The sequence below is a fragment of the Protopterus annectens genome, chromosome 16.part0 (assembly GCF_019279795.1).
Source record: "Protopterus annectens isolate FY-2018-M chromosome 16.part0, PAN1.0, whole genome shotgun sequence".
NCBI lineage: Eukaryota > Metazoa > Chordata > Ceratodontiformes > Protopteridae > Protopterus > Protopterus annectens.
The window spans coordinates 251,070,528-251,084,820 of NC_056750.1; the positions used below are offsets into that span (position 1 = coordinate 251,070,528).

The 14,293-nt window shown below is 40.4% G+C and overlaps 1 protein-coding gene across 1 annotated transcript in view; it reads left to right on the forward strand.

Annotated features, from left to right (window-relative positions):
- The window catches only part of RABGGTA (Rab geranylgeranyltransferase subunit alpha), a 1,248,770-nt gene that overhangs the window by 670,419 nt on the left and 564,058 nt on the right, over positions 1-14,293 (forward strand). Inside the window, exon 7 of the mRNA XM_044058049.1 lies at positions 10,985-11,068. Within this exon, the coding sequence (XP_043913984.1) occupies positions 10,985-11,068 (84 nt within the window). The remainder of the gene's footprint in view (positions 1-10,984; positions 11,069-14,293) is intronic.

The window sequence follows — 14,293 nt, forward strand, 5'->3', positions numbered from 1 at the left end:
GATTCTGAAATACCTCTGTTGGATCTTAGTTAACATAGCTTCATGAGAAAACATTCCAGGTTTATCAAGCTAGTACCATTTTAGGAGATCTTTATAAAGCTTTGGGTAACTGTGTCAGTGTGTAGTATGTTTGGAATTAGCCAAGGTGTTTATTTTATTCATTTATTATTTTACATTTGTTGACCGGGCTAGTCTAACTGGATATATGTCCATTTTCAGTAGAGGCTCGGGGAGATAAGCTCCAAGACAGAAACAAGAAAAACAACAAAAAATGAATAGCAACATTCTTATAAACAATGCATATTCCAGGTGAAAAAAAGAAAATTCAACGAGGACAGAAAAAATCCTTATAGTGCAAGAATGCATATACAATACAACATACAGGTACAATACATAACAAAGAAGACAGGTTAATTGTACTAAAATAAAGAAACTCCTCAGTACAAGTATTCACAGAGGTTGGGCACAATGTAGGTTTAGAGGGAGGATGTATTTATAGTCAGTAAGGAATGTATAACAGTTCATGACTAGTATGGGATAGGCAGAGGAAAGTTTGAACAGATAGATGCCTAGTCAGGTTTAGTACAGGGGCATTACCAGTGTGTTCTAAGGAAAAGTTTCAGTCTGTTTTTGAAGAGTGATAAAGAGGGAAGTGAGGGAATGTCACTGGAGAGAAGATTCCAGGTTTTTCCGACAGCGTTGGAAAAGAGAGAATCCCCAGCCTTGTTGTTAGGTTTAGAGGTGTGTACAAGAAGTTTGTGTGAAGACCATAAGGACTTCAGATTTGCATATGGGGTGATGAGGGTAGATAGAATAGGAGTACTGGAAGGTTTATAAAGAGTTTTATGGGCAATGGTTAGTTGGTGGAATGTAGTTCCAGCCATCCTAGCTGCTTTATATTTATGCAGTTGTGGGTTCTGAAAGGGTTGCCTGTAGCAAATCTGGCAATGTTATTGTAGGACATTTCCAATTTGCTGAGGTTATTTTTAGATGGCTTAGTAAAAATGGGTGAGGCATATAGGAGTGTAGAGATTAGATGAGTGTGGGCTATAGTTGTTCTGGCTGTGGGGGAAAGGAAGGGTTTAATCCTGTAGAGAGAGCCAAGTTTTTTGTTGACAGTTTTTATAGTATTGTTGATATGGATGTCAAAGTTCAGATTATCAGTGGTGATACCCAGTAGTTTGGTGGTTGGGTCTGGTGATATAATGGTACCATGGGTGGATGTAACTGAGAAATCAAAAGGAGAGGACTTGTGAGTAGGATTGAAGAGGAGGAGTTTAGTTTTTTTGGGGTTCAAAAGAAGGCAGCGCTGTGTGAACCATTGTTCAACTGTGTTAAATACCTTCTGGGTAAGAGAATGACGTTCAGAAGTGGATTTGGCTGAGCATATTAAGTGTGGAGTCATCATCCAATTGTATGCATGTGGCTTGGGGGATGGCTAGATGAAGGTCATTAATAAGTAAAGAGAAGAGGAGAGGTTCTAGTATGGACCCTTGAGGGACACCTAGGGTAACGGGTTGGAGGGTAGATAGTCTTATGCCAAATTATAGCCTGTTGTCTTTTATCTAGGTAGGACTGCAACCATTTTATGGAAGGTGCATCTAATGACAGGGATTTGAGTATGTTGATGAGAATCTGGTGATTTACCATGGCAAATACTTTAGACAGGTCAATAAATAGTGCAGAGGAAAGATTATTAAGGTTGTGGTTTTTGTTTATGCAATCAGAAAAGGAAAGGAGGGCAGTGGTAGTGCTGTGTGAAGGTCTGAAACCATGTTGACAGCTGGAAAGTAAGTTATTTTGGGTTAAGTGGTCAAGTAATTGCCTGTGGATGCATTCCTCCATGACCTTTGCCAAAGGAGGAAGAAGGGCAATGGGGCGGTAGTTGGAGAGTTCAATGGAGTGTCCACCTTTATGGATGGGGATAATATGAGAGACTTTCCATAAGCTAGGGATGTGACCTTCGGTAATAGTTCTATTGATCAGAATGAAAATGGGACATGTGATAGCCTTGACCGATAGCTGTAGAAATTCAGAAGGTAGCTGGTCTGCTGAGGGAGAGCATGGTTTTAGTTTTTGTATAAGGGTTAGAATATATGTTGTTGGGACAGGTTGAAAATGAAAAGGAATGGGTGAGGTTGAGTTATAGGAAGGTAAAGTGAAGCTATTAGGTGATAGCTGACTAGCTAGTGTTTGGATAGCATTAGTAAAGAAGGTATTGAATGTATTGGCTGTATGCGTGGGATTATTATGGTCAGTATTTTGAGGATTCACTGTGGTGGATTGACCTGGATGGAGTAATTGATTAATGCTAGTCCAGAATTTTTGTGGGTTGTTTTAGTTAGTTTGTTGAAATTGTAAGTAGTAATTTCTTTTATCAGAGAGTATAGCTTTCTTAGTGTCATTTCTTAACTGTCTAAAGGTTTGTTGGTCTACAGGGTTTTTAGTCATTCTCCATTTGGCCCAATATTTATTTCTAAGATGCATTTTGTGTTTGGTTTCTTTTAAAAGCCGTGGGGCAGACTTGGTTTTAATTCTAATTAATCTGGTTGGAGCATGGTGGTTAAGAATGGCAAGGAAGTTAAAGTATTTGATGGCTTCTTCTAAAGGGAGGTGTCTTAAGGGAGACCAATTGCAAGCTCTTAGTTCCTTTTTGAATAGATCAGGGTTAAAGTTCTTTTTGGATCTGATATTTCTGACAGATGTTGGAATGGGAGTATAGGCTTTATGCCTGATGATATAGGTGAGTGGGTGGTCACTTATATCATCAGGGAAGGTTCCAGAATCATAATTGTAAGGGTGATGGTTTATGAGAATCCAGTTTAATATGCTTGCTTTCTTGTTAGCTTTATTGATCCTGGTGGGGGATGTAATGGTTTGAGAAAACCCATATAGGTTCATGTGGGTGGCAGGGAGGTTGCTACAATAGCAGTTCCAATCAATGTTTATATCTCCTAGGATTATGGTTTCTTGGGGTAGGTGTTGGGATAGCCAGCAAAGGATATTTTCCATGGTGGCAATGTTATTACCAGAAGGAAGATACATACAGATAATATAGATGGATTTGTCATTGTTAAGATGAAGTTTGGAGATGAGAATTTCTGCATTGGAATAGAGAGGTAGTTTGCAGTCGTAAGTGGTTAACTGTAAGCCATATTTAAGTAGAATAGCTACCCCACCACCCTTCTTGGCTACTTGGTCGAGTCTCAGCATGTTATATCCAGGTGGAAGGATTTCATTGTCTTTTGTTACAGGTTTTAACCATGTTTCTCTTAAGCAGAGGATATCAAAGGAATAGACTTCTACTAGAGCTTGGAGTTGAGATACTTTGTTATTAATGCTACTTATATTAAGATGAGCTACTTGGAGGGAGTTAGATGGTTTACTAAGGGAATCAATAGGTGATTGTGGCTATAGAGAGTGATAGGAGTTGTTGTTGGGCCTGGGTTAGGGTGGATGTCGCCATCCTTTAATGAGAGTAGTAATCCTGTGTAGCTTGGGTTAGGGAATTTGCTGTATAGAAGTAGATCTTTCCTGAGATTTAGAGTGTTATATTTAATATGTAGTATTCTGTGATACTTTGCAAGTAGGTAATTGGGTGAAGATGTTATATTAGCATGGATATAAAAGAGTGATAAGGATAGAACATTGGTTTCCTTATTAGGATAGTGAGGATGTGGATATAGTGGGTATTCATAGGAGGTAAGTAGGCAAAGGTTAGAGGAAGAAGTAGTAAAAGTGTGAATAAAAGTAGGACATGTAATGGGGAGGGGGTTTATACATTGAAAGAATTTACTATTGGATGTGTGTAGGTAGAATTTAGAAGTATAATGGGTGAGGATGGGGAGTTGCAAAGGGTGTGGTAAGATTGAAGGGAGTGATAAGAGAAGGTAGATATGAGAGAAGATGAACAATGGTAAAGTGTACAGAGAGACTGGGAAGAGGTGTGGTTAGTAATAGTAATGGGAAGAGGAAGAGTGTGGTTTAGTAAGTATAAGAGTAGGACCCCTGGGGGTGGGTGGAAATTGGGAGTAGGGAGGAGAGCGGATTAAGCCCGCAGGGCTAATGGAGCTGGTAGAGACAGATACTGATGCAGTTATAAAAAACAATCAGCAGGACTGACTCCAGAAGGTAAGTTGGAAAAGTCAGATGTGGGAAAAGGATAGTGAGAATTGAGCCTAGAAAAGGTGGATGTAGACAGTAGAAGTAGAGGGTAAAGTGAGAGGACTGAATAACAGTTAAGGGACAACAGGAGAAATTAAAGTAAGTATCTGGGCGTAAGAGATACGAAAGAGATTATGGCTGGGATAAGGGACATACCTGGTGGACAGGTCTAATATTGCAGGCTGATATGAGAGGGAGTTAGAGTACAACAAGGAAAAAGGTTGCTAGACAAAAGGAGTTTCTATAGAGGATGGGGGAGAGAGTGTGTGAAGGTACAGAAAGGGGGGGTAGAGGCTGCTGGCTGTCCTAGCTCAGGACTTTCTTTAACCCTGTAGTACAGGTACAGTAGTAGAAAGTCTTTCTGGCAGGAATTATTAAACAGACATACTTTACTGGTGTCCTTGAGAGAGGGATTTTAGGGTAGTTATTCAATGAGGTGAACCACCGATATTTGTTCAGTAAAGTATCCTCCATTCTGTTATAAACTTCTTAATGAAATAGAATGTCAAGCCCTCTGTTACTGAATGAGTGAATGATTGGTTGGAAAATTGAATGAAATGCATTAAGTTGCATGGATACTTTTGAAATGGCCTTTTTCTTCTGTTGTCCCTCATGGGTTTGTTTCAGGCCCTCTGTTCATTTATTTTATCTCACTTATTCCTAATAATACCACATATTGGATTTCTAAATACATTAATGATAAATCAGAAGAAGCATTTATACCTTCTCATATGATTGAGATTTTATTTGTGTTTGAACTATATAATTGGCTCCGAGATCACTTTTGTATGTTAGTTTACTTAAGAGTGATATTTTATTTATAGGTTTGTACGTGATTACTAGGCTGATGGCAAAAGAGCCTTTACAAGCCTAGCCAATAATACCTAGGATATGACAATATTATATCTTAATTCCCCAGATATAAGATGGGGTAGTATCAGGATAGTGGGTCTTTAGGTGTGGGAGGCCTGAGTCATTTTACAGACTGCTTTTGTCCATAAGGGACATGTGCTGTACCCCTGGAGTGAATTTATGGTTCCCCATCCATTTATCCATATTCTTTTAGAAGAGAGTGAGGGACAGGCTTTGTTTTACGAAGATGTGAAATTTATTCTATAGAAAGGGTAGCCTCTGGGATATGAATCTGTCTCTCCAGCAAGTTCTTTTTGTCACAAATAAGGTTCAAGTCCATGAAACTCATAACCCTTATATAATTTCTGTTGGGAATATGTAACATTTTCATCAGGGCTGAATCAGAGAATGCTTTGTAGGTCAGATACGTTACCTCTCAATAAATGATATGAGACGGAGTAAACAGATAGGGCTTTTAGTCAGTCTCCTTATGACATGTGTCTTATTCTTTGTGTATTTTTAGTGAGAAACTTCTAGGGCCACTCCATTTGGTGTAATTGTCTGAGTAGGTACATGCAGAAGGAAGCATTGTACTCAGTTATGGGCCTGATGAGGGCAGAGTGCAGGGGCACTATAACTTCCTTTGATCTTAATGCCTTGCCTTAAGTTGAGCCATACAGAAGAATTTCCTCACTACCTCAGCTACCTGATGAGGGCTGAGTACAGTGGCACTTTAACTTCCTTTGATCTTAATGCCTTGCCTTAAGTTGAACCATACAGAAGAATTTCCTCACTACCTCAGCTACCTGGTGGTCAAAGTTTATTCTCTGTGTTCCTTGGTTTCCCACCACTGGGTCTACTTTTAGGGGTGTCCTGCCAGTATTATAATTTGTAGGGATGTCTGATTTACCGAAGGGTATAATTACTTATTTTTTAGCATTTATCCTCAGACCATGGTTGTGCATCAGTTGTTTGTCATTTTTAGGTCTGTTTGTAGGATGTCAACATTGTTTGGGATTTGGTGATTGCTCCCAGCTTGCATATGTCATCGAACTTGGTGAGACAGAGGCCCTCAACATTGGCACTCACTTCAGAGAAGTATATACCAAATAGGAGGGGTTCCAACACCGAGCCTTGTGGGACACCACCAGTAACACATTTCTTATCGGAAGTGGATTCACCTATCTGGAGAGCTTGTGTCCTGTCAGTGAGCCAGTCTGCTATCCATCTGACAATGTAGGGGGTTTATGTCTAACTCAGTAAGTTTATCTATGATCCCCCAGTGGGAAATTGTGTCAAAAGCTTTGGCCAGGTCTAAGTGCTGTCTACCATTTTACCCTCATCCATGGCCCTGGTGACTTTCTTGAAGACATCCACCAGATTGAGCAGACAAAGCTTTCCCTTTGACTAAGCCAAATTATGTCTGGTCCAGTGTTTGGAGATTTCCTATGTCGTTATTGATCAGATCCTTGAGTATTCTCTCCATGACCTTGCAGAGAAGACTGGTCAAACTTATGGGTCTGTAGTTCCCTGGGTGAGTTGATTGGCACCCCCTTGTGCAGAGGGATGAGTGTTGCAGACCTCATTTCCTCTGGGACAAAGCTTGTCCAGAGACCGTGTTTAAAGACGATTTCTAGTAGCCCTGATAGATTCCATTTTAAGATACTTTAGAAGCATCCTGGAATCTTGTGAGGACCCATGGAGGCTGTATTTTCTGCTTTAGCAAATGCAGTAAGGACCTATTCCCTCATAATGACTGATAGGGGGAAGATTGCGGGTATTTCTTTGGCTGTGGTAGGAGGTGATGGGGGGATTTGTGTGAACTGAACATATCAGCCAGCAGGTTTGCTATAGTTTCAGGCTGAGTGTAAGTGCTGCCATTCATGATTAACTTGTCACATTGCTGAGTGTTTCCCCTGAGGTTGCAAACTTAATTAAAAAAGGCTTATGATTATATTTCACCTGGGTGACTATTTTTCCCTCATAGTTTGCTTTGGCGGATTTGATCAGCTCTGTAATTTGTTTGTTTGGACTGTCTTTTTGCACTGTTTTGTCTGTCCCTTCTTGGCTTTGGAGAGGATTTTTTTCCCTTTTTTTGAATTGCTTGTTTATGCTAGTTGTCCACCAGGTTGGTCTATTTTTGCCAGTTAACGTATGTTTGACTCGGACAGGTACTGCCTCCTCTATGCAGCTATGAATGTGGTGGTACTGTGCTTTTGTGTACATCTCAGAGTAGGTCTCACTGTCATCCCGGTTCAGAGGAGCTTGGAAGTTTAATAAGCTTAGTTTGTGGTAATTGGCCTTAGCAAAGTTCTTAACAGGTTTGAAGTATGATGGGTGCTCTAGGTAAGTTTTAATACTGAAGGTGATCATTTTGTGGTCAGAGTTTGCCAAGGAGGAGTTAATACATGGGAGGGAGTGGCATCCCCCCATGTTCTTGAGTACCAGGTCTAGGATATTTGTACCTCTTGTTGGGGAGCTAATCAGTTTGCTCCACAATGTTTGCATTGACAAAGTTCAAAAATCTCTGAGCAAGTGAATTATGGGTTGTAGAAGTCTCCTAGTTTATGGAGGGGTAGTTGAAGTCACCCATAAGTATGGTGTTAGGCTGAATGTTAAGAGATTCCAGTAGGTTTAGGAAGAAGGTGTGGTTTTCTAGACTCATGTTAGGTACTCTGTAACTAGCAAGAATATAAGACGTCATACCTGTGGTTAGCTGGGCATGGAGCAGCTCGTGAGTCATGTTGTTGGACCAGTCAAGCAGTGTACTTGTACTTTGTGAATACTGAGACACCTCTTCCCTTTGTTTTATCCTGAGCTGAGAGGGATCAAAATATATGAAAGGCATTGTAGCCTGATAGATGGGGTGCTTTCCATGGTTCTGAACCATCTTTCAGTGACTGTACATATGTCTGCATTCTCTAGGGTGAAGAGCACTTCCAGGGGTGCAGTTTTTTATTTAAACTCCGTGTTTAGCAGCAGTACCTTTAGGTAGTTGTGAGTGATTTTTGTTATGTTGGAGGGTTTAACAACTTGGCACAGCATAAAAAAGGCAATATGGGAACTAGATAAAGTCTTTGCCAGTGTCTGGAAGCCAAGTGGTGACAAGTGCAAACTATCTCTGGCAAACTATTGTGATTTGTTGATCATATCTCCCCAGGCTGACAGATATTGGATCCCCTTGTTGTTACACTAGAAATGAAGCCAATCGTTGAAGTCAGTTGTTTTTTGCTAGTGCCGTGGCATCATCAATGTTGAAGGTAGGATGCTACTCAAGGCTAGATTCATACCCGCCTGGGACACATATTCAGAGCGCTCCCTCGTATCCTCCAGTGAGGTACATCTTAGGCAGTTTACACGAAGTGGACTGCGTGTACCTGTGATTGAGAGACCTAAGTGCATGCATGCTGTGGCAGATCCTGGCTCCAGACAGCTCATTGTGATCTTCACCTTGTTTAGCCTGGTAACGGGGAAATCAAGATGTCTTGCAATGGAATCCCCAATATCTAGAATGCTTGGCTGTGTGGTATGTTGCCTTATTGACTTGGAAACAAGGCTGCTATGATTTTTCAGAGTTGCGACTTTTGTGAGGTGCTGTCTTTTTTGTGTGTGCATGGGGCCACTGAGCGATGCTTTTTAGTAGGTGTGGGTCGATTACATATGAATACATCTGCATATGTGGGTCTGTGTGTTTGTTCCTTAGTGTTGGTAGTGAGTGTTTGGGTGTAACATTGACAACCTGGTTTGAATTTTTCATGTGAGTATTTGGGTGTAACGCTGACAACCTGGTTTGTGTTTTTCGTGTGCATGTATAAGAGCATTGCCTGTGATGACATTTTGTATCTACATCTGTCGCACACTGTGTTTGTTCTAAAATTAAATGGTTGTCGGTAAACATGAAGCAGTTGCTACACTGCCTCAGGATGTCAATATCCACCAGAACAGAAACAGAGATTACATGGAAACGTCTATCTATTAGATGGGAAGGAGTAGGGGAGAGTCACGTAAAGGTCAAAGTGAGTGTGTTTAGTAGTTTGTTGTAAGATGACCTGCTGTGGTGCTGCCCTCTGCGTAAACTGGTAGTTATTCGAGCAGCTATGAACTGTGGGAGACTATGGAGAGCATTTCCTGTAGATGATTTTAAACTTGATATATTTGCTTGTATGCAAGGCATGGGTAATTCCATTTCTGCCAGTAGAATGAAAGACTTTTACATGGTTAAGCCCTCAGGCTAATCAGATAAACACAATAAGCTTTCCATCAGCAGTTCCCAACTTGGATAGGTTGACTCAGCCCTCTGTTTCCACCAGAGTGTAGAATAAATTCCTCTTAATGTAAAACAAACTGGTTTTGAGTTTAAGTGCAGTAACAAATGCTTTACAGTAAGAGGCAGAACAGCAGCATCAGGAATCCTTGGAAATAAATTCACACACCCTGGGAAATGTATGTTTGTGTACAGAAAAATGTGCACAAATGTAGGAAAACTTCTACTATCACAGAAAAACTTTGCAAAACTTAGAAATCTTGGCACATTTATGAGAACTTTGACAAACTCAGAACAGCTTTTGCAGTATCAGAGGAATTTAGGAAATATCAGCATACTTTTAAAATGACCCAAGAGCAGTACAGTAACAAATGGCATTTCTTTAATAAGTGCAGGCTGAAAAAATGTCATAAATTCAGTCAAATCCATAAATGCAGCATACAGCTGTTAAATGACAGTGAGATAGAGCAAGTGTAAAAAAAATAGTTATATCAGCTTTGTAGATCCACAGATTGTTTTTAGATGCAGTCCATGGTCTTGCAATCACAGGTTTCCAAGCCAGGTACAGGGAAGCAGACCATTAAAAAGTTTAACTTGGATGACAATATTATGTAGGAAATATATTGCCATAGAGTTTATGTAAGTCAACATTTTATCAGTCTTAGAGCTTGTGCTGTTTGGCAGAAACTATGCATGTTGGCCTATTGAACAATTTTGCCTCTAGATCAGTAACAGCTTTGGTAATATTTCAGCTTATGTTAGGCCCATTGTTGTATATACCTCCCATGTTTTGCTCATATTCAAGAGCTGACCCAGCTTTATTAGAATGTGTTCAAAGAAAATTTACTAAACAAATTACAGAATGTAAGATCATGCCGAAGGAAGATCAGCTGGAAAATCTTAATTTATTTTCTTTAAGCTATTGATAGCAATAAGCTATGTGGCACATGCTTTATAAAGATGAAGAGATTAGGCTTGTATTAAATATTGATGTGTAATCATCATGTAGAGCATTAAGAGAGATGTTATAATTTTCTAGTTCCTAAATGTAAAACAGCCTTGTGGGTCAAATTTCACTCCATCAGTAGTTTGGTCTTGGACTAGGTTGCCTTTATATGTAAGGCAGAGCAGTTCATCAGATTAATTTAAGAACTAATTAGATATTTTGTTTGGAAGGGATGTTTGTACTTGGAATGTGTAACCTGCATTTTGATGGTCTTTGAACTTTCTGCAGTATAAATCTTTGAAATTCTGTAGCTTGGGTAGTAGCAGTTCAAGCTTCTTTGTCAAAACTTTAGCAAAAGTTTTAGTTCCACTTTGGATTAGGAAACTAGCCTATAGTTGGAAGGGCCATATGCACCAGATCCCATTGTATTAGCATTGTAGCACTGTTTTAGGAACGTAGATGCTCCTTTACATGAATGTAAAGGAAAGTAACATTTGCCAGATAAGCACGCAACCATTTTCATTAATTGTACTTGGCTGTAGATGTGTTTAGGGACACCAGCTCAGCCTTTGCACTGCTGTACATGGACGTAGACATGAATCCCCGCTGCCTTCTTCCTTTTTTCCATTACTCATGCTTCCACACTGCTTCCTGTGCTTGATTTGCAGTAAATAGTCATAAGTGCTTTTGGTTAAGACTGGTATGATTGCCTAACAGAGAGTGCACTACAAATTAATGTATTGTTTCTTTAATCTCAGAGTATGAACTTGTACAGAATGCATTCTTCACAGATCCTAATGACCAGAGTGCTTGGTTCTACTATCGCTGGCTGCTTGGAAGAGGTGAGTAGCTGTAGTGTAGTGTTTGATTAGGGCTTGGCTATAGCAGTGCTGTCTCAGTGTTGTCAAATGTGAAAGTAGCATTTCCCTGTCCTGTCATTATATTAACAGATGCCATATATTAGAATTATAATTTTGTCCCTGTATCAATCAGTGTTTCCTGTATCAAAACTGCTTCATTGTTAGCTTTTGTAGGATTGTTTGACTCCATCCCCTCATGATCATAGGAGGTTACTAGGCTATCGACCCAGAGGTCATTTCAAGCCTAGCCATTTCATCCCAATATAATACCATAGATAATCTAGTCAATAGACAGGATTTTATTTAGTACTGACTGCCCCTGTCCAGGAGAGTTGTGGGTGCTGTCCCTGGTAAGAATTTATGGTGCCCCAACAATTTGTCCAGGTTCCTTTTGAACAGTGTCCTAGAGGTGCTCTGCTTCACATAAATTGGCAGTCTATTTCAAAGATGTGACAGTTGCTGGGAGACAAATATGTCCCTCCAGCACGTCCTTTTCAAGTCGCAGGCCATATTTAGGTCCCCAGAATGGGTAGCTCTAGTCCCATTTGATTTATGGATGTACAGCAAATTCATTAGGTTTGGATCGGAGATTGCTCTGTAAACCAGGTGTGTAAGTCTCCCTTTAGAAGTCTGTATGATACTGAGTATAGTGACTGGGACTTTAGTTGGGCTGTGTAAGGCACATGCTGGAATCCCTTGATCTTATTAGTTAGAAACCTCTGAGTTCTGTCCAATTGCTACAGGTACTTTGCATGGTACATGCCGAAAGGGGCATTATACTCATTTATGGGCCTGGTTTAGTAACAGATAGAGGGGTTATAACCTGTTTTGCTCTGAAGGGAATGCCTTTGCTAAGCAAGTGTGCTACATAGAAAGCCTTCCTTACTACAGTAGACACATAGTGGTCAAAGTTAAGGTTGCAGTCTACTTTGTGATCCCTTATCACTTCATATGTACATAGGGTATTGTTGTTAATTTGACAGTTGAAGGGACATTGTTTTTTTTACCAAAGGGAATGTTGATGCATTTCTTTGCACTTGGTTTGAGACCATGACTAAGACCACCAGTCATTGGACTAAGATCCGCCTGAAGTATGTTGACATCATTTGGGGGATTCATTAATTGCACCCAGTTTGCAGTCCACAAACTTGGTCAGACACAGCCGCCTTAGGTTTGGCCTGAACTTTTGAGAAGTATATACTGAACAGTAGGGGGCCCAGCACTGACCCTTCTGGCATTCTGCTCGTGACAGTTCTGCTGGTAGATGTGGAGTCACCCACTTTGATAATGTGTGACTGGTTTGTGAGCCAGTTGGCAACCCATCTTACAACTGTGTAACCCCCAGCCCCCATGTAACCCTTCCTGACTGCTGCTGGGGATGTTTGGCAAGGATGGATTTGTTTGTTCTTTTAGTAATTTTCCTAATCCCTTCTGATGGCCAGCAAAGATGGTGCAATGCCCACAGAGCCCAAAGCCAGTCTGTACTTCCACATGTACTCCTTGGCAAGGTTTATGCTTATGGGTCCCTACAAAATGGCCTTTAGGCTTTCCTTCAGGTGGCACTGCTGTGACAAGACTGCACTCCCCCACGATATGCAAGCCGCTGTCAACCACAAGTCTCATCCCCATCCTGCTGATTTTTTCATTGATTGTGATGCTTGTTAAACAAAAATTACTGGAAAGTGCTCAGGAAAAAACTCAGCTGAAAAAGGTACAAATTTTTAGGATAAGAACTTCTTTATTAACTGCTATTCATCCATAGACTACACCAGAACTGTTTTTACACTGGTGATTGGATATCACCTGGCTTTGCTGTTTTTAGTCTGTGATGCTTGTTGCTAATGTGTAGTCAGGAAAAAAAGAAGGTTGTGCATCATGGAGCAGTTTTGGAAAACCGTACTTATATATAAGAAAGTCCATATTTGTTTCTTGCTGTAGCTTTCTGGATGCCATGCTTAATATTAGCAAGTGACACTACTTCTAGTGTAGTTGGTTTAGATTTTGGTTTCCATTTTCTAGTAATTGCTTCTTTGGCAGCCAACATAATTAGAAACAGCAAAGACCTTGCCATATCTAGGCAATTATGATTCTGTATCATAGCTCATAAAAATATGATTCCATGTCATAGCTCAGAAAAATAATCTCCCTCATCACACTAATCTGCCCACCCAGCATCTCAGACCGTGCATCCCACGGGGAATGCTTAAAGTCCGCCAACTCACTGCACTCTCAGAAAATATGTTCCCAATTTACCTCTTTCTTCCATGTCACACCTCCAACATTTGCTTTCTGCATGAAGAAAAATTCTCTGAACTCTACTAGGTGTTTTAAAAATTGGAAAGTAACATACCTCTGTTACGGTGCTGTAATATCTGTATGCATTTCTGTGAGATGCACAGTCCTTTGTTCATTTGTAGATTTCTGAATGTCTTGTTTTTAATATAGTAGATTAAGCAATCATCTCTGAATGGTGCTTCCTAACTCCCTGAGTAATAAAACAAGTAGTGCTATTCAGTGGTTCCTGCCTGCTCTGTGGTAGGATGACTGCAGATGAAGTGCAGTTTTCAGGTTGTCGATATTTGCTTCACTCTGGTGTTATTGTTTCAGAGCTGGAAATTATTGCATGCATGCCTATGGCAGATGATGCACTCCTTTCTTATTGTGTAGGTTCCTGTATGTTTTGCTGTGATATACCAGGTAGTGAATGTAGTTCTGTCTTCAGACTGTAGTTACCTGCACAACCCTGTTGTGTTATCCCGGGTAATATAGCTGTATCTCAGTGCTGCAGGTTTCATATAGGTACCTGTGACATACCAGGGAAAGCTTTCCTCATCTAGGTACCTGCACTCCCTGCTATGATTTAACAGGTTGGTTTCTGTAGATGCTTGCATACCCTGCCTTGATACAACAGGCACTGCAGCCCTGTGTCTCTCTGTAGGTATCTGTACCCCTTTTGTGGTGATGCACTGTTTTGTTGTCCGTCTCTGTAGTTAACTGCATATCATTCTGTGATATAACAGGTAGTACAGTCCTGTGCGTCTCTATAGGTATATGTACTCCCTACTGTGATACAACAGTTAATGCAGTCCTGTCTTTGTTTATAGGTATCTGCATACCATACTGTGATGTAACAGGTAATTCAGTCCTGCATTACTGTGTAGGCACCACCACCCCAGTAATATGAAAGGTAATTTCAGTGGTCTAGGT